At 43.3% G+C, this 20,337-nt stretch overlaps 1 protein-coding gene across 1 annotated transcript in view; it reads left to right on the forward strand.

Moving 5' to 3' along the window:
• Window positions 1-20,337, forward strand: part of LOC137384244 (dynein axonemal heavy chain 9-like) — a 584,247-nt gene that overhangs the window by 337,695 nt on the left and 226,215 nt on the right. The window contains exons 50-51 of the mRNA XM_068057979.1: window positions 4,414-4,839; window positions 5,576-5,695. Coding sequence (XP_067914080.1) covers window positions 4,414-4,839; window positions 5,576-5,695 — 546 coding nt within the window. The remainder of the gene's footprint in view (window positions 1-4,413; window positions 4,840-5,575; window positions 5,696-20,337) is intronic.

A 20,337-nucleotide genomic window follows, 5' to 3' on the forward strand; every position in this document is an offset into this window, starting at 1 on the left:
GTGTGTGGGCCTAGGCAGTTATTGACAAGTGACAACTGTACCATGGAGTCAGTTTTGTCTCTCCATGCTGTGGCATGACGATTACTTTGTTCTTTATTCTTCTGCACAACATATATATATTGTAATACACCTTGCGTCACTTTCCAGCGTCAGTATCTGCAACACCAAGGAAAGGTAGTTGTGCCAAGTGGACATAAATTAAGGGAATATTACAATTTTCTCCCACAGGCCCTTCCCAATTTATCTTCTTTTAATTTCTCTTAAATTAGGGTATAAATCCTCTTACACTGAGTTAAATAATGTAACAGTAAATTGTGTGTTTCGGTCACTGATCGGCTAGAAATGTGATTTGTTTATGTTTAGAGATACAGCACTGAAACAGGCCCTTCGGCCCACCGAGTCTGTGCCGACCATCAACCACCCATTTATACTAATCCTACACTAATTCCATATTCCTACCACATCCCCACTTGTCCCTATATTTCCCTACCATCTACCTATACTAGGGGCAATCTCTAATGGCCAATTTACCTATCAACCTGCAAGTCTTTGGCATGTGGGAGGAAACCGGAGCACCCAGAGGAAACCCACACAGACACAGGGAGAACTTGCAAACTCCACACAGGCAGTACCTGGAATTGAACCCGGGTCGCTGGAGCTGTGAGGCTGCGGTGCTAACCACTGCGCCGCCCTTTTATTTTGATGTACTTAAGAAGATTTATTTTGATGTACTTAAGAAGATAAAATGTAGCCTTTTGTTTTGGCAGAGCAATAATTATCAAAGTCAACATTTTGTTTGGATGTTTCTTGAGCTGATGTTAAATCAATTGAATTTGATTGAAAGCCCTGTGTGATTTCATTGACAGTTCATGCTGAGGGAAGAAGAACAGGTGGTTTAATCTTTAATACCCATAGGAAAAGATCTGTGCTGTTTATAAACTAATGAGGATGTGCAATACCTCTGTGGAGTGAGCACTCAGACAGAGCCAATCTATGAAGATGTTGAAGTCACTGACGTGCAAGGACATTCTGTGTTGTAAGCCTCCTTTCCAATGAAAATGATTGACGAGAGCCACCAAGGGAACCATTTTATAGGACAATGAAAGTATAAAACAACAAAGACAAAGTAGAGCATGAGTTTGTCAACTTTTTCAGTGATAATTTTCCTTAAAAATAAACTCTAATTCACTCTAACTATAGGCACTGTACTATGCGCTTGTACAGACAGACACACACACACACATACACACAGGGCTCATGTTTTAGTATACATGTTTGTCTTTCAGCACAATAGGATGTCATAGAATTGTTCATAACCATGATGCTTTAGATTGCAGTAAATAGGAGTGAGTTTAAAAAAAAAACATCGGAACTAAATTTAGTTTAAAGGGATTTAGGTGCTAGCTGCCCTTTAGGAAAGAATGTAGATGGTCCAAGTGAATATTACAGTGTGAGTCAGAAATTGATTTTTATTCATTGGCAAGATGTTTTGACAGAAATGTGTCTGTTTAATATAACAAAATGCCTATTTACGCAAATGTCACACGATTGACATCTTTGTTTAATTTGCATATCCACAACTTTTCTTATTAGGCCCCAATTTTCATGTTTGGCCTTGATTTTCATGTGAAATGGATTTACTTAATTAAAAAAGGTTTCAGAAGCACTAAACCAGGTCAGTTATGCAAGGATTGTCACAAGTTTGATGATCATTTGTTTCTGATTCCCTTAATCTTGTTAGAATCAACTGCTGAAGGACACAGTGGGGACTCAGCAACTTTAGAACGAACAAGCCGTTAGAGATTTATGTTACCACCAGGGGGTTTCATTGCCTTACATTTGATGACTCATGTTATATAAAATTCAGACTATAGCTCCAGGCTTCAAAGCAATGCATTGAAATTGATAACTCAACAACCTGACTTCCTTCACTGAAAACTGTCGGCGAGACATTGGTCATCTCAATTTCTCTGCCCCCCTCACTCACTCTAACCTGACCCCTCTGAACTTGAGGCACTCTGTTCTCTCAGGTCTAACCCCGACATGGTCATCAAACCTGCAGACAAGGGTGGTGCTGTTGTCGTATGGCGTACCGACCTCGACCTTGCAGAAGCTCAACGCCAACTCACGGACACTTCTTCCTACCTCCCTCTGGACCATGACCCCACCACCGAACATCAAGCCACCGTCCAAAGGACTGTCTCTGACCTCATCTCCTCTGGAGATCTTCCCTCTACAGCTTCCAACCTCATAGTCCCACAACCCCGGACAGCCCGCTTCTACCTCCTTCCCAAAATCCACAAACGGGACTGTCCCGGCAGGCCCATTGTGTCAGCCTGCTCCTGCCCCACTGAACTTATTTCTTTCTATCTAGACTCTATCTTTTCTCCGCTGGTCCAGTCTCTTCCCACTTACATCCGTGACTCTTCTGACGCCCTACGTCATTTTGACAATTTCCAGTTTCCTGGTCCCAACCGCCTCCTCTTCACTATGGACGTCCAATCGCTCTGCACCTCCATCCCCCACCAGGATGATTTGAGGGCTCTCCGTTTCTTCCTGGAACAGAGGCCCAACCAGTCCCCATTCACCACCACCCTCCTCCGCCTGGCTGAACTTGTTCTCACATTGAACAACTTCTCCTTCAACTCCACGCACTTCCTTCAGGTAAAAGGTGTCGCTATGGGTACCCGCATGGGTCCTAGTTATGCCTGTCTTTTTGTGGGATATGTCGAGCATTCTTTGTTCCAGTCCTACTCAGGCCCCCTCCCCCAACTCTTTTTCCGGTACATTAATGACTGTATCGGTGCCGTTTCCTGCTCCCGCCCCGAACTGGAAAACTTTATCAACTTTGCTTCCAATTTCCACCCTTCTCTCACCTTTACATGGTCCATCTCTGACACTTCCCTTCCCTTCCTCGACTTCTCTGTCTCCATCTCTGGGGATAGGTTGTCTACTAATATCCATTATAAGCCCACCGACTCCCACAGCTACCTCGACTACACTTCTTCACACCCTACCACCTGTAAGGACTCTATTCCATTCTCCCAGTTTCTCCGTCTCCGACGCATCTGCTCTGATGATGCTACCTTCCATGACGGTGCTTCTGATATGACCTCCTTTTTCCTCGACCGAGGATTTCCCCCCACTGTGGTTGACAGGGCCCTCAACCGTGTCCGACCCATTCCCCGCACCTCTACCCTCACCCCTTCCCCTCCCTCCCAGAACCGTGACAGGGTTCCCCTTGTCCTCACTTTTCACCCCATCAGCCTCCATATCCAAAGGATCATCCTCCGCCATTTCCGCCACCTCCAGCGTGATGCCACTACCAAACGCATCTTCCCCTCCCTTCCCCTGTCAGCATTCCGAAGGGATCGTTCCCTCCGCGACACCCTGGTCCACTCCTCCATTACCCCCATCACCTCGTCCCCGTCCCATGGCACCTTCCCCTGCAATTGCAGGAGGTGTAATACCTGCCCATTTACCTCCTCTCTCCTCACTATCCCAGGCCCCAAACACTCCTTTCAGGTGAAGCAGCGATTTACTTGTACTTTTAATGTAGTATACTGTATTCGCTGCTCACAGTGTGATCTCCTCTACATTGGGGAGACCAAGCGCAGACTGGGTGACCGCTTTGCGGAACATCTCCGCTCAGTCCGCAAGCAGGACCCTGAGCTTCCGGTTGCTTGCCATTTCAACACCCCCCTGCTCTCATGCTCACATCTCTGTCCTGGGATTGCTGCAGTGTTCCAGTGAACATCAACGCAAGCTCGAGGAACAGCATCTCATTTACCGATTAGGCACACTACAGCCTGCCGGATTGAACATTGAGTTCAATAATTTCAGAGCGTGACAGCCCCCCATTTTACTTTCATTTTTAGTCATTTTTTCTTCCTTTTTTTTACATTCTTTTTGACATTTTTTACAATTTTTTTTGTTTGCATTTATTTCATTTCATCTTAGTCTGTTCAGTTTGCTTACCCACTGTTTTTTTCAGGTTTGCACTTGCTGCTGTTCAATATTCAGTATATTAACACCTAATCTGTACTAATGCTTTGTCTTTCAACACACCATTAACATATTGTTTGCCTTTGCTCCGTGACCTTTTGGTCAGCTATGTGGCCTGGTCCAATCTAGACCTCCTTTGTTATCTCTTGCCCTACCCCCACCTCACTTGCTTATAACCTGTGACTTTTCTAATATTTGTCAGTTCCGAAGAAGGGTCACTGACCTGAAACGTTAACTCTGCTTCTCTTTTCACAGCCGCTGCCAGAGCTGCTGAGTGGTTCCAGCATTTCTTGTTTTTATTTCATATTTCCAGCATCAGCAGTATTTTGCTTTTATATAACCTGACTATTAGTATTGACTTCAAGAAAAATTCATTCAGTTTCACTTGCAACTTTGTTCTCCCTCCAGAATAACCTGACAGAATTGAAGTCCTTTGGCTCACCTCCCTCAGCTGTGACAAATGTCACAGCTGCCGTGTTGGTGCTCACAGCGATTGGCGGCAAGGTACCCAAAGACCGCAGCTGGAAGTCAGCAAAGGTTATGATGGCAAAGGTAGACGGGTTCCTCGATTCCCTGATCAACTTCAATAAGGAGAACATCCACGAGAACTGCCTCAAAGCTATTCAGCCATACTTACATGACCCTGAATTCAACCCAGAGTTTATTGGATCCAAGTCTCTTGCCGCTGCCGGCCTTTGCTCCTGGGTTGTCAACATTGTGAGGTTTTATGAAGTCTATTGTGATGTCGAACCTAAGCGGCAAGCTTTGAGCAAAGCCAATGCAGAATTAGCTGCTGCCCAGGAAAAACTGTCAATTATCAAAGCCAAGATAACTGTAAGTAGAAAGAAATTAGATGGTTTACATTGATCACAGTGCCCAATGTTCACCCTAACATATGCAGACTGCAGTGCATTCCTAACCAAAGGTACCTCATTAATATGCAAGATTCATATGGATGTTATGTAAAACTATTGAGCGCAGAGCTCTAACCATTAATAAAGGCTAGTTGAAGGCCTCCACATTGTACCAAATATCTTTCAAAATGAGCATTTGTTGTACTATTGAGGCATATTGAAGGGCTTTTAATTATGATCATCTGAAAAGTCTTCAGTTTTGAAATACATGAAACAATTTAACTTTAGCACTTTTTTTCCATGTCCCAAATGACATCATCCTTCAAGACAAAAAGTCCAGTCCTAATAAAATGTGGTGATATCTTAACAGAGAATCATACAGCAGAGAAAGGGGCCATTCGCTGACATTGTTAATTATTTCTGTAATTGTTTTGAGAGGGAAATGGGAAGGGGAGACAGCTATGACTTTTGGCACAGGCCATGTCGTAGGTCTGAATATAATACTTATATTAATTCAGTTACTCAACTCAAAATATAATTGGACAAAATAATCCAAATCTTATCCGTGAAAGGGGTTTGGCAAGCTGCAGTTTAGCTTCACAGAAATATAAGGAAAGATTGACGCAAAAAACAATAAGCAGCTTTTTTCCAGCGATGGATTGGTGTTACATATTGATCTAATATTGATCGACATCTGTTTTCTTGTTCTTTCATAGCAATTGAATGAAAATTTAGCTAAACTAACAGCGAAATTTGAACAGGCCACAGCAGATAAACTGAAATGCCAACAAGAAGCTGAATCGACTGCCCGGACAATTGCCCTTGCCAATCGACTGGTGAGTTTCCTTATCCCGAAAACATTTCTGTAATCACTTTGTGTAGCTGGCTGAGAATTATCTGTAACTGGTGCTGGACGACATTGCCAGAATGTGTTCACATTGCACCATGAATATTGTTGTTATACTGCAAGTACCCATTTCACACAGGTACTTGTTCTGAGAATGCAACATTGAGTTACACTATCCAACCTGCACCACAAAGTATACAATTAAATCAGAGCTCTGTGAGTGACTAGTAAAACATAGGAACAAGATTCTGCTAACTGGTGTCTGAAGAATGGTGATGTCTTTAATGTTAGTAAATAACTGTCTGCCCTTTAAGCAGTATTACCCATGAAACTCTAAACAATAGCCAGTACATGACCTGGGACCATTTTAAAGTTTAAAAGCGCACTTTGTGTTTGTTGCAGGAATACTGAATATGATCTAAAGATTAAATGGTGTGAGACAACCCTCTTACAGCATTTTTGAAGTATAGCTGTGATTCATCCATATTAGCTTTATGATTTAAAGTTTTAGGCTCTGTAATATCTCTGTATAGCGACAAGCCAAATATAACCAACCAGATGAAAAGGTCAACAACATTTCCTGTTGTAACTTTGCAAGAGTTTTCAGGATTCTTTTTAAGTTGCTCCAAACTTGGAACTTTCTATTTGTTTGGAAAGTTTCATTGCTATTCTAATGAAGAAACTGCAGGTGGAAAGTTGTTATTAGGTCTAAGGAGTTAAACTCCAATTTTTAGAACAGGTGGTAAAGTGAGTGGAAAAAGTCAGTTGTAATATTAAACAGGGATGTTATAATGTCACAACATTTTGTCACACATTAGAGACTAGAACAAAATGTATCTGCATGCCCCTAAACAAGGTAATTATTGGTAATGGCTAAAATAAGCAATTGCCTTGAAAGAAATGATCACCAATACTTATCCAAGACTATGAGCAGAGATATTCTTAATTTGATCAATGCAACCACATCTCACTTCAATGATACAACCTTAGTTACAGTGGGACAATTATGATGAGGTGCGCTGTATTTAGAAGTAGTATTAGCCATTGGCTTAATCAGTTAGTTGTACCCTGTACAACTAGTTTCTTACTAGAACAGGTCCCATCCATGCAATTATTGTAATATTGTAGCAAGAAACTGCAACTTGCACCTTTAATCTAATAAACATTTGAATGTAATTTATACAGTATAGTTAGAACCAGGTGAGAAAGGGGTCTAGGGGTTCCCTCTCAGCCTTTACCTGGTTTAATTGTAACAGGGTTTAATTTTAAAAATACCGTGTTTTTACCTCCCCTCAGTGAATCCTTGTTCACTGCTCTCCAATTGTAAGGCAAAGAAACCAACCAGACAGTTTTTCTTAGATTTAAACAAGAAAAGTGGAAGTTTATTAACCTAAAAACTCAAATTTGGTTAACGAATACGTGACAGGACAATGCTGTAACTGCGGGCTCTGATTTTCCATATACCGACATGAACAGCCATTGTAATCTCATGGGCCATTCTTATATTTCTCTTCGGTACTTCTGTAGCACCACTAACCGGTGAATCACTGTCCACGCCTTGCCCTCAGGTCTGTGAGGAGAACTCCACTTCCCCATCAGTACCTCATTCTTTAAATAGTAGCAGTGGCAGCTAATTTCAGACTGGGCAGCCTATGCTAACTCTCTCAGTACTGGGTCGGCTCGCTGAGCCTCAGCTAGGGAAGATTAATTTAATCCATTCCCTGGGTCCTCTAACTTTCCAAAGAAAGTCTCAGACAGACAGACCTCATGATCGTCTGCCTGCAGTGCTAATTCAGTCTTCTCTTGGGGGGCTGGTTTGATCTTGGGCCGATTCATTACACATTCAGGGAAACAGCAGAGGACAGTCTCTTGCCACTGCCCTGTTTCTCTGACCTCCTGCGGTCTCTATTTCACTACTGGGGAAGCTACCACTTTCACCCCCGCCAGATCATTACCTAGAAGCAGGTCAACCCCGTCCACAGGCAAAATAGGGACAATCCTACGGTCACCGGTCCCGAAACTAGGTCGTGCTCCAAGTACACCTGATGTAAAGGTACAGGCATGCATTGCCCTCCGATACCAGTTACCACCATTTTGGTATTTACCGCACTCTCTGGGGGAAAGGTCAGGCCTTTTCCCAGTAAAAGGGATCTAGTGGCGCCTGTGTCCCTGAGGATTACTATGGGCTTGAGTACTATGCACTTGAGGGGTGAACGGTTACTCTCCCTTCAGACGCAAGATCCTGACAGCCTTCAGGAATCCTTTTAGATTTTCCTGCACTTGCAGCAGCATGCTTCCTGGGTCTTACTATTACTGCAGTTAAAGCCACAGCTTGTTCTGCTGTGCTTTCCATCAGGGTCCCTTCTCCTTCACTGAGTGGATGCGCCCTGATTAACCCTCCAGGTTTTCCTTTTAGTTTCCAGCAGTCAGCTCTTAGATGACCTGCTTTATTACAATGGAAGCACACAGGTCTCTGGGTCTCACTCCTACTTACAGCATCTTCCTTTTTGGCTGGAGGTAATCATTGGTAATGAATAAAATAAGCAATTGCCTTGAAAGCAATGATCACAGATACTTTTCTGTATCTTATCCAAGCCTACGAGCAGAGTTATTCTAAATTTGATCAATGCAACCACATCTCATTTCAGTGATACTGCCTTAGTTACAACAGCGGAACAATTATGATGAGGTGCGCTGTATTTAGAAGTAGTATTAACCACTGGCTTAATCAATTAGTTTTACCCTGTATAATAATTTCTTACTAGAACAGGTCCCATCCGTGCAATTATTGTAATCTGGGAAAAATGTGAGTCATATTGTGAGGAAATGTGAGGAAATACTCTAGCAAGTAACTGCAACTTGCATTTGACTAGCACCTTTAATCAAATAAATGAATGCCATTTATACAGTAATGCTACGATCAGTTGAGAAAGGTGTTTAGGGGTTCCCTCTCAGTCTTTATTTGGTTTAACCGTAACAAGGTTTAATTTTTAAAACACCGTGTTTTTAGCTCCACCTCAGTGAATCCTTATTCACTGCGCTTCAATTGTAAGGCAAAGAAATCAACCAGACAAGTTTTCTTAGATTTAAACAAGAAAGGGCGGCACAGTGGCACAGTGGTTAGCACCGCAGCCTCACAGCTCCAGCGACCCGGGTTCAATTCTAGGTCCTGCCTGTGTGGAGTTTGCAAGTTCTCCCTGTGTCTGCGTGGGTTTTCTCCGGGTGCTCCGGTTTCCTCCCACAAGCCAAAAGACTTGCAGCTTGGTAGGTAAATTGGCCATTATAAAAATTGCCCCTAGTATAGGTAGGTGGTAGGGAAATATATGGACAGGTGGGGATGTGGTAGGAATATGGGATTAGTGTAGGATTAGTATAAATGGGTGGTTGGTGGTCGGCACAGACTCGGTGGGTCGAAGGGCCTGTTTCAGTGCTGTATCTCTAAAAAAAAAGGTGGAAGTTTATTAACCTTAAAACTCTAATTCGGTTAATGACGCGACGCGACCACACTAGCATGATACGCGATAAACACACACGCAGATAGAGACAAAGAAGTAGAAAGAATAAAGGGTAAAAGTTTGAGGTGATAGCTGGGATTTATTTACTGTCCTTTGAGTTCGATGTAGAGTCTTTGATTGCAGGTAACTCTTGCTGTTTTGTTGGGGCCCAGTGTACGCTTTACAACTTGTTTCGAGGTTTAAGTGACCTCAGTGGATCCAGAGATTTGTGAGAGAGAGAGAGAGCCAGGCAGGAGAGCGGCTGTCTTCCTCCAAGCTCAGTTGCAATCTGACCCATCTAACATTGGCCGAGGCATTGAGTACAAGAGTTGGGACATCATGTTACAGTTGTACATAACGTTGGTTAGGCCACATTTGGAGTAGTGTGTGCAGTTCTGGTCGCCGCACTACAGGAAAGATGTGATTAAGCTAGAGAGGGTGCAGAAAAGATTCATGAGGATGTTGCCTGGTTTGGAGGGCTTGAGTTATAAAGAGAGATTGGATAGGCTGGGTCTGTTTTCCCTGGAGCGAAGGAGGCTGAGAGGGGACGTGATAGAGGTATATAAAATTATGAGAGGCATGGATAGGGTAGGTAGCCAGAGTCTGTTTCCCATGGGAGGGGTGAATAAAACTAGAGGGCATAGATTTAAGGTAAGAGGGAGGAGGTTTAAAGGGGATCAAAGGGGTAAATTTTTCACACAAAGAATAGTGGGTATCTGGAATGAACTGCCTGAGTAGGTGGTGGAAGCAGGAACAGTAGCAACAGGTAAGAGGCATCTGGACAGATACTTGAATGAGCAAGGCATAGAGGGATATGGAATTAATGCAGGCAGGTGGGATTAGTATAGATAGGCATAATGGTCGGCATGGACGCGGTGGGCCGAAGGACCTGTTTCTATGCTGTACGCCTCTATGACAAGGTGACTAGGAATGCATTGAGCAGCATCTGACAATTTCAGCCTGATCTTCCTTTACATCCATGTCCTTTGTAACTTCCCTCTCATGCGTAATCTCCTGGCCTGCTCAGCGAAAACTGCTTCAGGATTTTACCGCCACAGTACAATGTCTGGAGATTCATCTTAATCATTTTGTTGCTGATCATCCATGGCGATACTTTGACATCTGTGCCACATAGCATCAGTGCTGAGCATGCCACAATTCTGGAAACAACATTTTTTTCCCTCAGGCACAAACTTCTTTCGAGAAACTTTTGTACCCTCCATGCTCTCAATTGTTATCTCCAATAATTGTTGCAAAGTGACCTTCTTGAGCAGGGATTTCTAAGATATTTGCCATTCACCCACTATATATCGCAATTTAAAATAATTGACAGGCATAACCAGACGTAGCAGTGTCAGATAATTGACAGTGAGCCTGAGCACTTGCTACCGCTCTTTAAATTGGACAACTTGTTCCGCATGGTTGCTTTTGATGCCTTGTGGACTCCTCACCTTCTTGTAGATTGACTTTCATAGAGGGCATTTCTGCATCCTTTCTTGCCATTCTCAATAATTTGCATTGCCACTTCATCAAGTGGGGCTCATTACACCTTCCTCACTCCACCAGCACTCAAAGGTGTACACTGCACAGCTGCACCAACATACTGAGAGTTATTAATTTTGTTTGTGCTTGTCCAACTAATAACAATGTTATTGGTGATTCAACACAATTATTGCAAGGTTTTTTCTGATTGTCACTCAGTTGTGCATTAAGAATAGCACATTTAAGTCCCATAAATATATGATGAGAAAACCTTGTGTTCCTGTGGATGTGAATATTGCTCATATTCTTTTTTAAGTGCTGATAGGCAGCTCATTTCTTGACGGGTGTGGTGGGGGTAGCTGGTGATTGGACAGGGATTCCAGCAGCTCCTCTGCAAATCTAAACCAACAAGGAGGGCTTAAGCGGTGGAAGGAGATAGTTTGGGGTTGGCACTGACCTTTCCTCCTAAAACAGAGACCAAAGGATCACAAGACATTTGTCCTCGGGGCCTCATCGATGTGAACTGCCGGTGCCTGTTGCACTTCCACAGGCATCTCACCCAACTGAAGAATGTTGAGCCACCGGTTTAGGCAGCAGTGGCGCACAGGGATGTCCTGGTGCAGCAGGTGTGGGGGAAAGAAGACAGCGGAGAAGGGCCGATTGCACTGACTGCAGTCGTGAGAACTCCTTGCTCCTTTTGCTGCCTTGTGAATTTAAATCAAAAATTAAACTTACCTTTTTGGTGGCGACCACTTGCTAGGCTGCCTTCATGCCTGGACAATGTGAGCGGGGCCAGGCCTGATGCCTGCTTTACCCTAGGAGAGCCTAAATTCCCTGAGGGATCGAAAAACAGGCACCAGACCTCTCATTAGCATATTCAAAGGCATTAATACCTGTAATAGGCATTCACTCTAAACACCTGAAAAATAGTCCAACCCATTTTGGGCCAAAGGTTTTTCAGGTGTCCTTGGGGCACAGGGTGGTAGTTCCAAAAATTGGGCAAAGAACATAAGAAATGCTGCGTCACTTCCACTGTACATCGAATTTCTAACACACTATTCCCATCAGAATCCCAAATAACATCCGCCTCAGTACATCATAGAGACAGGGAGTCATAATGGCGCAGAAGGAGGCCATTCAGCCCATCGTGTCCATGACAGCTGACAGGAGATCAATCCAATCAGCCCCATTCCCCTGTTCTATTCCCAAAGCCCTGCAGGTTTCTACTCAAGTGCCTATCCAATTTCCTTTTGAAATCATTCATTGTCTCTGCTTCTACCATGCTTATCGGCAGCAGGTTCCAGGTCATTACCACTCACTGCGTAAAATTTTTTTTCCTAACATCCCCCCTGCATCTCTTGCCCAAAACCATTTTATTTTATCCAAGCTGACACTGACTCTTCTATGACATGAGCCTCAATTTTGTTAAGAAGCCTTTTCTGTGATACTTTGTCAAATGCTTTCTTAACATCCATATCGACAATATCCATTGCTTTCCCTTCATCATCCTTCTCTGTTACGTCATCAAAAATTTCACTTAGATTAGTCAAGCATGATCTGCCTTTTACAAGTCTATGCTGGCTCTCCTTAATTAACTCAATCCTCTCCAAGTGCCTGTTGATTTTTTTCCCTCTGATTAATGTTTCTAAGATCTTACCCAACACAAATGTTAAACAGACCAGTCTGCAGTTAATAGGAATGTTCTTACACCCTTTCTTGAATAAGGGTTTTAAATTTTCCATTCTGTAATCCTCTGGCTCCTCCCCCGTATCTAGGGAAGATTGGAAGATTATGGTAACCCCTTCCGCTACCCCCACTGCCACTTCCTTTAGAAACCTGGGATGTAAGCCATCCAGACCAGGCACCACCCACTCTAAGGATAGCCAGTCTTTCCAGTACATTCTTCCTATCAATTTTCACCTCATCCATTACCTCTACCGTCTTTGCTTTTACTGCTATGTTGTCAGCATCCTTTCCTTTAGTAAAAACCAATACAAAGTACTTATTAAGTATTTGACCTTTGTCCTGCGCCTCGAAGCATTTATCACCCTCTTTTATCACCCCAACCGACCTCTTACTAGCTGCTTACTATTTACTTGCGAGAAGAAGATTTTTCTGGGATCCCTTTTATGTTAATTGCCATTCCATTCTCATATTCTCTCTTTGCCTGTTGTTTTTTCCTCTTCACTTCCCCTTTCAACTTATTGTATTTGGCCTGGTTCTTGCGAGAAGAATTCACCTGGCATACTTCATATACCCTCTTTTTTTGTTTCATCATATTCGCTATCTCCCTTGTCACCCACGGAGCCCTGGCTTTGGTTCCCTTACCTGTCACACTTGTTGGAATGTACCTAGCATGTACCTGAAACATATCCTCCTTAGAGATCACCCATTGTTGCACTACAGTTTTTCCGTCAGTCTTTCCATTTTACTCTGACTAGATCTCCTCTTATCCCATCAAAGTTAGCCCTCTTCTAATTTAGAAATTCTACTTCAGATTTTTCCTTGCTATTCTCCATTGCTAGTCTAAACCTTATGTTACAGTGATCACTATGTTGTATTATTGCCTTTACAAGTGATATCCTGTTAAAATCTTAGTATGCTAATGAACTAAGTACCAGCTTGCAGTCATGGGACTTGAAGCCCGAATCACTCTGCAACTGTAACACCCAGAGTAAGGTTCTGTAAATAGTTAGCTCTGTACTGTGTTATAGTTTAGCTGTAATAAACCTGTTTTGAGATCTTCAACAAACTGGGCTCCACGCATCTCATTTATGTTGCATCAGACAACATAAAAGAACTCATTACATGGTGGCAGCTCGAATGAGAAGAAAAAAAAAGCTTAAGTTGAAGACCATGGGTAAAACAGCTTTAAAAACTACCCTTCCTACAGCCACTAGAGAAAAAACTCAAAAAAAAATTACTGGCTCAAACAGTAAAAATAACCTGCTTCCAGCTGTAGAAGACAGAGCTCAAAACAACAGGCTGCAAGTAAATCTGGTGAGTCATTGTGTCGATGGTCAAGGGATACTGCTTAAAAGAAAAGCGATGAAATCCTCAAAAAGTTGATTCCTATTTCAAAGGCTCTGTTCGAAAAAACAGGGAAGACCCTACTTCTTTCCCAGGCTGATCGAGGTCAGCGCCATTACAGGAGTCGTCCATTAAAAAGAGCGCAGGAAAACCTGATCACTGCAGAGCCTCCATCCATACAGCCAGAGTTTAAGAAAAAACTCATTTAAACCACTCATGCCTGAAGAACATAAACTCTAAAAAAGCTCCATCGAGCTGCCCATTGAACAGCTGTGTAAACAGACAGGTTAAATGCTGCAAAAAAAACCCTAGCAAAAAAAAAGCAATTGAACTGAACTGCCTATTGAATAGCTGTGTAAACAGAACAGGCTTAAGTGCTGGAAGCAAGATAAACACACAGCACTAGCAAACACCTACTCCTGTCAATCAAAGCAGCTAGTCTAAATAACAGACAGTTTTTTAAAGGGGAAACAGTGAAGAGCCATAGAACAAGTCCTCGAGCAGGTTTTAAGAAAAAGAACAGCAGGAAGATGGACAGCAAATTTCCCAGCATGAACTGGAAGGGCATGGATATCCTATCCAAGTTCCAACTATTCAAGCAGAGAATGCAGTTATGCTTCACCGATCAAGTAATTGTAGAACCAGAAAGACAGGCTGTGAAAATACTAATAGCAGTTGGAAATGAGGAATTCCACAGAATCAACACCTCTGGGTTATTTGATGAGGAGCAGAAAGATCCCACAAGGATATGGAAAGTGCTGGAAGATCAATTCCGAATAAGAGTGAATTTTTGAATTAACCGCCTGGAATTGATGTTCTACAGGCAACAGCCACAGGAATCAATAGATCAGTTCATCAGCAGATGCCATAGTAAGGGAAATGAAGGCAATTTCTCAGAACCTGAGCTGTCAGACTGAATAATGGAGCTGGTGATTGTATCAACACTCATTCAAGTGTTTCAGAAAGACCTCTTGGGGGAAAGAGAAAGGTCACAGCATTGATGCACTGCTGGAAGATGGCAGGAAATACAAAGCCTTTGTTGCTGGACAACAGCACCTGTAAGCACTAGGTGCAGCCAACAATATTGGCATGATAACCAGGTCAAAGAAAGAAAGCAAGCTGTGTGGTATGTATGGTTGGTCCCATTCACCACAAAGTTGTTCTTTTGAGACCTGTGCAAAAGGACACTGGGCCCTCCTAGGGAAGAAATCTGGCTCCAGAGACGCAGCCAGAAGTCACAGTAAGATGCAAGAAAACAGAAGACAGGCACAGCAAAAGGGCAACAGCAGCAAGTAGAACGTCAGAGACCTGCGTAAACGCAAGCCGATACACAAAGTTCACAGCGAAACAGGCCTGAGACAAGACTCAGAGAAAAGCAACTCTCAGCCAGAAGACAAAAAGGCATTCCACATTGCGAATCTAACACATCATGTTGGTGAAGTCAAACAACTGGAAACTTTCGCTACTGTTAACATCATGTGCCCAAAGAAAGCTGGCAAACATTCACTCAGGATTAAGATTGACACTGGCGCTAGTGCAAATATCCTACCAGTCCGAATCCTCAAGGATATGTATGGGAGTCGCTGAAAATCAATGATACAACTGACAACGGCTAAGTTATCTGCATGCAACAGGTAACCCATTCATTGCAGTGGCACATTAACAATGCAATGTAGGTATGGCAAGTCGGCATGGAAGCCGCAAATATGCTACCGGTAGAGCGGACCAGCAGTGGCAGGACTACCAGCATGTACGGACCTCAACATCATAACTATCCATGAGAGCATTGCCAAGGGGAAATCTCCAAGAACCGGAACCCACTTGCATACTCTGGCCAGCAGTCTCGAAATCCAGCAACAGCACAACTATGCCGCGCCTTCACTTCTGCACTCTGGAGAACTGCCAGCACCACAATGAGCTGGAACAGACAGGTACAGCTGTGAGGTCAAGTACTTTTCCCCCAACAAGTCCTTGACCTTGAGCCCCAAGCCTTCAGACCTGGAGGATGTGGAGACGCGAAGGACACACGATGTCGTGAAGAGGCAGAGGAGGAATGAGTTGAAGCAGTGTCTCTTGGCTCTTCGAGATGAGGTGCCGGAATTTTCCAAGAATGACAAGACGTCAAAAGTGGTTATCTTGAGAAAGGCGACAGAGTACATTAGCAGACAAAAGGAATAGCAACAGAAACAGAAAGGGAGAAACCTCAAAAAAACAGCAAGAGCTGATACGCAAATTCTCCGAGCAAGAGTTGTCAAACCACCACAATGATATATGGACTCTTAAGCCTCTGTACGTGTAAATTTCACAATCTCTATCCATGTGTAAATAATTTTGGTGTTATCTAATTTTAAGTGTTTTCTACTTTTAGCATATGAGACTTATCTTTGCAAAGAAGCGGGATTGTCATGCAGGCCCCCCCACCTGCCAAGAAGGAGGCACATTGGTTTTGTCATATGAACATTGATTTTGAACTGTTGCTGGAGTGTGGAAATGACTTATTGAACAGATCAGCCGTGGCTGGAAAAAAACATTTGTATACTATCAGATGGTGCTTGTGTAGACAAAGGACCATTCCCTGACACATTCAACCCACAATGGATGTTGATCACGGGACAGTGAGGGGGTGGGGAAGCACATTCCAGGGCCTGCTAGGTTGATGCAATCCACAGTGGCCAGGACTGATTGAACCAGCTGGTCACATGACTAATTGGCTTTTCCAGGGGTTTTTTGAACTGGCCACAGAGAGTTTGAACTCAGCAAGACTGTTTGCTCCTGTACTGAGAAGATCTTTCCTGTCTGCTCTCACTTCTTTCTCACAAGCCTCTGAATCCACTGAAGACACATAAACCACAAGAGAGAAAAGTCTTCTATAGCGAACAAGGTTTAAGGAGAATACTGGGCCCCAACGAAAAGCAAGAACTACCTCCAATCAAGGACTCTACAGTGAGCTTGAAGAACCTTAACAAAAGCTCTTCAGATATTGCCTCAAACTTTTTTTTTTTTCTGCTCTTTTCTGTCTCAATTTGCATGTGTGTATCGCATATGCCTGATAGTGTGGGCAGTTCATGTATCCATAAGTGTCATGCTAGGCCCCCACCTGCCAAGAATGAGGTACATTAATTTTGTCATGAACATTGATTTTAAACTGTTACTGGAGCGAGACAATTACTTGATAAACAGATCAGCCGTGGTTGGAAAAGACATTTACATACTAACAGACGGTGCTTTTTTTTAATTCATTCATGGGATGTGGGTGTCATGCTAGGCGAGCATTTATTGTCCATCCCTAATTGCCCTTGAGAATATGGTGGTGAGCTGCCTTCTTGAACCGCTGCAGTCCATGTGGGGTAGGTACACCCATAGTGCTATTAGGAAGGGAGTTCCAGGATTTTGACCCAGCAACAGTGAAGGAATGGTGATATTGTTCCAAGTCAGGATTGTGTGTGACTTGGAGGGGAACTTGCAGGTGCTGGTGTTCCCATGCATTTGCTGCCCTTGTCCTTCTAGTTGGTACAGGTCGCAGTTTTGGAAGGTGCTGTCAAAGGAGCCTTGGTGCATTACTGTAGTGCATCTTGTAGATGGTACACACTGCTGCCACTGTGCGTCGGTGGTGGGGGGACTAAATGTTTGCTGATGGGAGTGCCAATCAAGTGGGCTGCTTTGTTCTGGATGGTACTGAGCTTCTTGAGTGGTGTTGGAGCTGCACCCATCCAGGCAAGTGGAGAGTATTCCATCACGCTCCTGACTTGTGCCTTGTAGATGGTGAACAGGCTTTGGGGAGTCAGGAGGTGAGTTACTCACCACAGGATTCCTAGCCTCTGACCTTCTCTTTTAGCCATAGTATTTATATGGCAAACAAGGTTTAAGAAGAATATTGGGCCCCAACGAAAAGCTGGAACTACTTACAATCAAGGACTCTACAGTAACAAAAACTCTTCAGATATTGCCTCAAACTTTTCCAATTTATTTGTTCTTCTCTTTTCTGTCTCTATATTCGTGTGTGTATCGCGTATGCATGCTGGCGTGGGCTTGTCGTGTATCCGTAGATGTCAACTGAATTAGAGTTTAAGTTCAAGTTTAATAAATTTCAACTTTTCTTCTTTAAACCTAAGAAAACCTCTGTGTGCTGGTTTCTTTGCCTTACAATTGGAAAGCAGTGAACAAGGATTCACCAAGGGGGAGCTAAAGTACGGTGTGTTTAAAATTAAATCCTGTTTTGCTGAGACCAGGTGAAGGTTGAGAGGGACCCCTAGATTCCTTTCTCGCCTGGTCGTAACAGGGATGTTGTATGATTGTCTTTAAGAATGATATCCCTTTCAGATCATAGTATGCAAAAGAGCTAAACACCAGAACATTGTCATGGGACTTGAAGCCTGAGTCACTCTGCAACTGTAACACCCAGGGTAAGGTTATGTACATAGTTAGCTATGTACTATGTACGAAGCTTATGATGATCACAAAAAACGATACATTTAGAAAGACTAGAGAGGTACAGAAAATTCAGGGATGAAGTAAAAAAGGAAATTAGAAAAGCAAAGAGCGGGCATGAAAAATTATTGGCAGGCAGAATCAAGGAAAACCCAAAGATGTTTTATCAGTACATTAAGAACAAGAGGATAACCAAGAAAAGGGTAGGCCCTTTCAGAGATGTGCAAGCGAACTTATGCAGAAGCTGTGGGCAGGGTTCTGAACGAGATTTTTGTCTCTCCCTTCACAAAGGAGAGGGATGATGCAGACATTGTAGTAAAAGAGGAGGAGTGTGAAATATTAGATACAATAATGAGACAGGAAGTATTGGAAGGTCTGACATCCTTGAAAGTGGATAAATCGCCAGGGGATGGATTGCATCCCAGGTTGTTAAAGAAAGCCAGGGAGGAAATAGCGGATGCGCTGAGGATCATCTTCAAATCCTCACTGGATATGGGCGAGGTGCCAGAGGATTGGAGGTCTGTGAATGTTATACCATTGTTTAAAAAAGGTACGAGGGATAGGCCAAATAATTGTAGGTCAGTCAGTCTGACCTCGGTGGTGGGTAAATTATTCGAATCAATTCTAAGAGACATGATAAACTGCCCCTTAGAAAGGCATGGATTAATCAGGGATAGTCAGCATGGATTTGTTAAGGGAATCTCATGCCTTACTAACTTGATTGAGATTTTTGAGGAAGCAACAAGGAGGATTGATGAGGATAGTGCAGTGGATGTGGTCTACATGGATTTTAGTAAGGCATTTGACAAGGTCCCACATGACAGACTGGTCAGTAAAATGATAGCCCATGGGATGCAGGGGAATGTGGCAGGTTGGATCCAAAATTGGCTCAGTGACAGGAAACAAAGTCGACAGATGTTTTTGTGAATGGAAAGTGGTATTTCAGTGGCGTTCCACAGGGCTCAGTGTTGGGTCCCTTGCTGGTTGTGGTATATATTAATGATTTGGACTTAAATGTAGGAAGCAAAATTGTGAAATTTGCTGATGGCACAAAAATTGGCCTTGTAGTTGATAGTGAAGAGACTAGCTGTAGACTCCAGAATGATATCAGTGGTTTGGTTGAGTGGGTGGAAAAGAGGCAAATGGAATTCAGTCCAGAAAAGTGAGAGATAATGCATTTGGGGAGGACAAACAAAGTGAGGGAATGCACAATAAATGCGAGGACACTGAGAGGGGTAGAAGAAGTGAGAGACCTTGGAGTGCATGTCCACAGGTCTCTGACAGTGGCAGGACAGGTAGAATGATGAAGAAGGCATATGGAATGCTTTCCTTTATTGGCCGAGGTATAGAATACAAAAGCAGGGATGTAACGCTAGAACTGTATAACAGGCTTGTTAGGTCACAGCTGGAATATTGCGTACAGTTCTGGTCATCACATTACAGGAAGGACATAGTTGCTCTGGAGAGAGTATAGAGGAGATTTACAAGAATGTTGCCAGGGCTTGAAAGTTGCAACTGTGAGGAAAGATTGGATTGACCAGGGTTGTTTTCCTTAGAACAGAGGAGGCTGAGGGGTGACTTAATTGAGTTGTACGAAATTATGAGGGGCCTAGAGTAGACAGGAAGGATATGTTTCCCCTAGCAGAGAGGTCAATTATCAGGGGACACAGATTTAAGGTGATTGGTAGAAGGATTAGAGGGGACATGGGGGAAAAAATTTTCACCCAGAGAGTGTTGGGCATCTGGAATTCACTGCTTAGATCGGCAGTGGAGGCAGAAACCCTCAATTCTTTTAAAAGGTACCTGGACGTGCACCTGAAATGCTGTAACCTGCACAGCTACGGAGCAGGTGCTGGAAGGTGGGATTAGGGTGGGCAGCTAGTTTTTTCAGCCGGCGCAGACACGATGGGCTGAATGGCCTCCTTCTGTTCTGTAACTTTTCTATGGTTCTAAAGTCTTCAAATTCCTCCATGGTCACACCCCTGTCTACAACCTGCTCCAGCTCTACATTCCTGATTGTACCATTTGCTCCGTCAACTCTGTTCTACTTTTCCTCTGCTCTACCATTTGTAATCCCCTAATCTCGGTATATCTCTTCCCATCTTCAAAGGCCACTTAAAATCTACTTCCTCAACAGCAACTTGGCCACCTCTGCAAAGACCCTCCTGCTCCCAAACAGGTTTGAACTCCAGTTCTG

Source organism: Heterodontus francisci, chromosome 26 (assembly GCF_036365525.1).
Source record: "Heterodontus francisci isolate sHetFra1 chromosome 26, sHetFra1.hap1, whole genome shotgun sequence".
NCBI lineage: Eukaryota > Metazoa > Chordata > Chondrichthyes > Heterodontiformes > Heterodontidae > Heterodontus > Heterodontus francisci.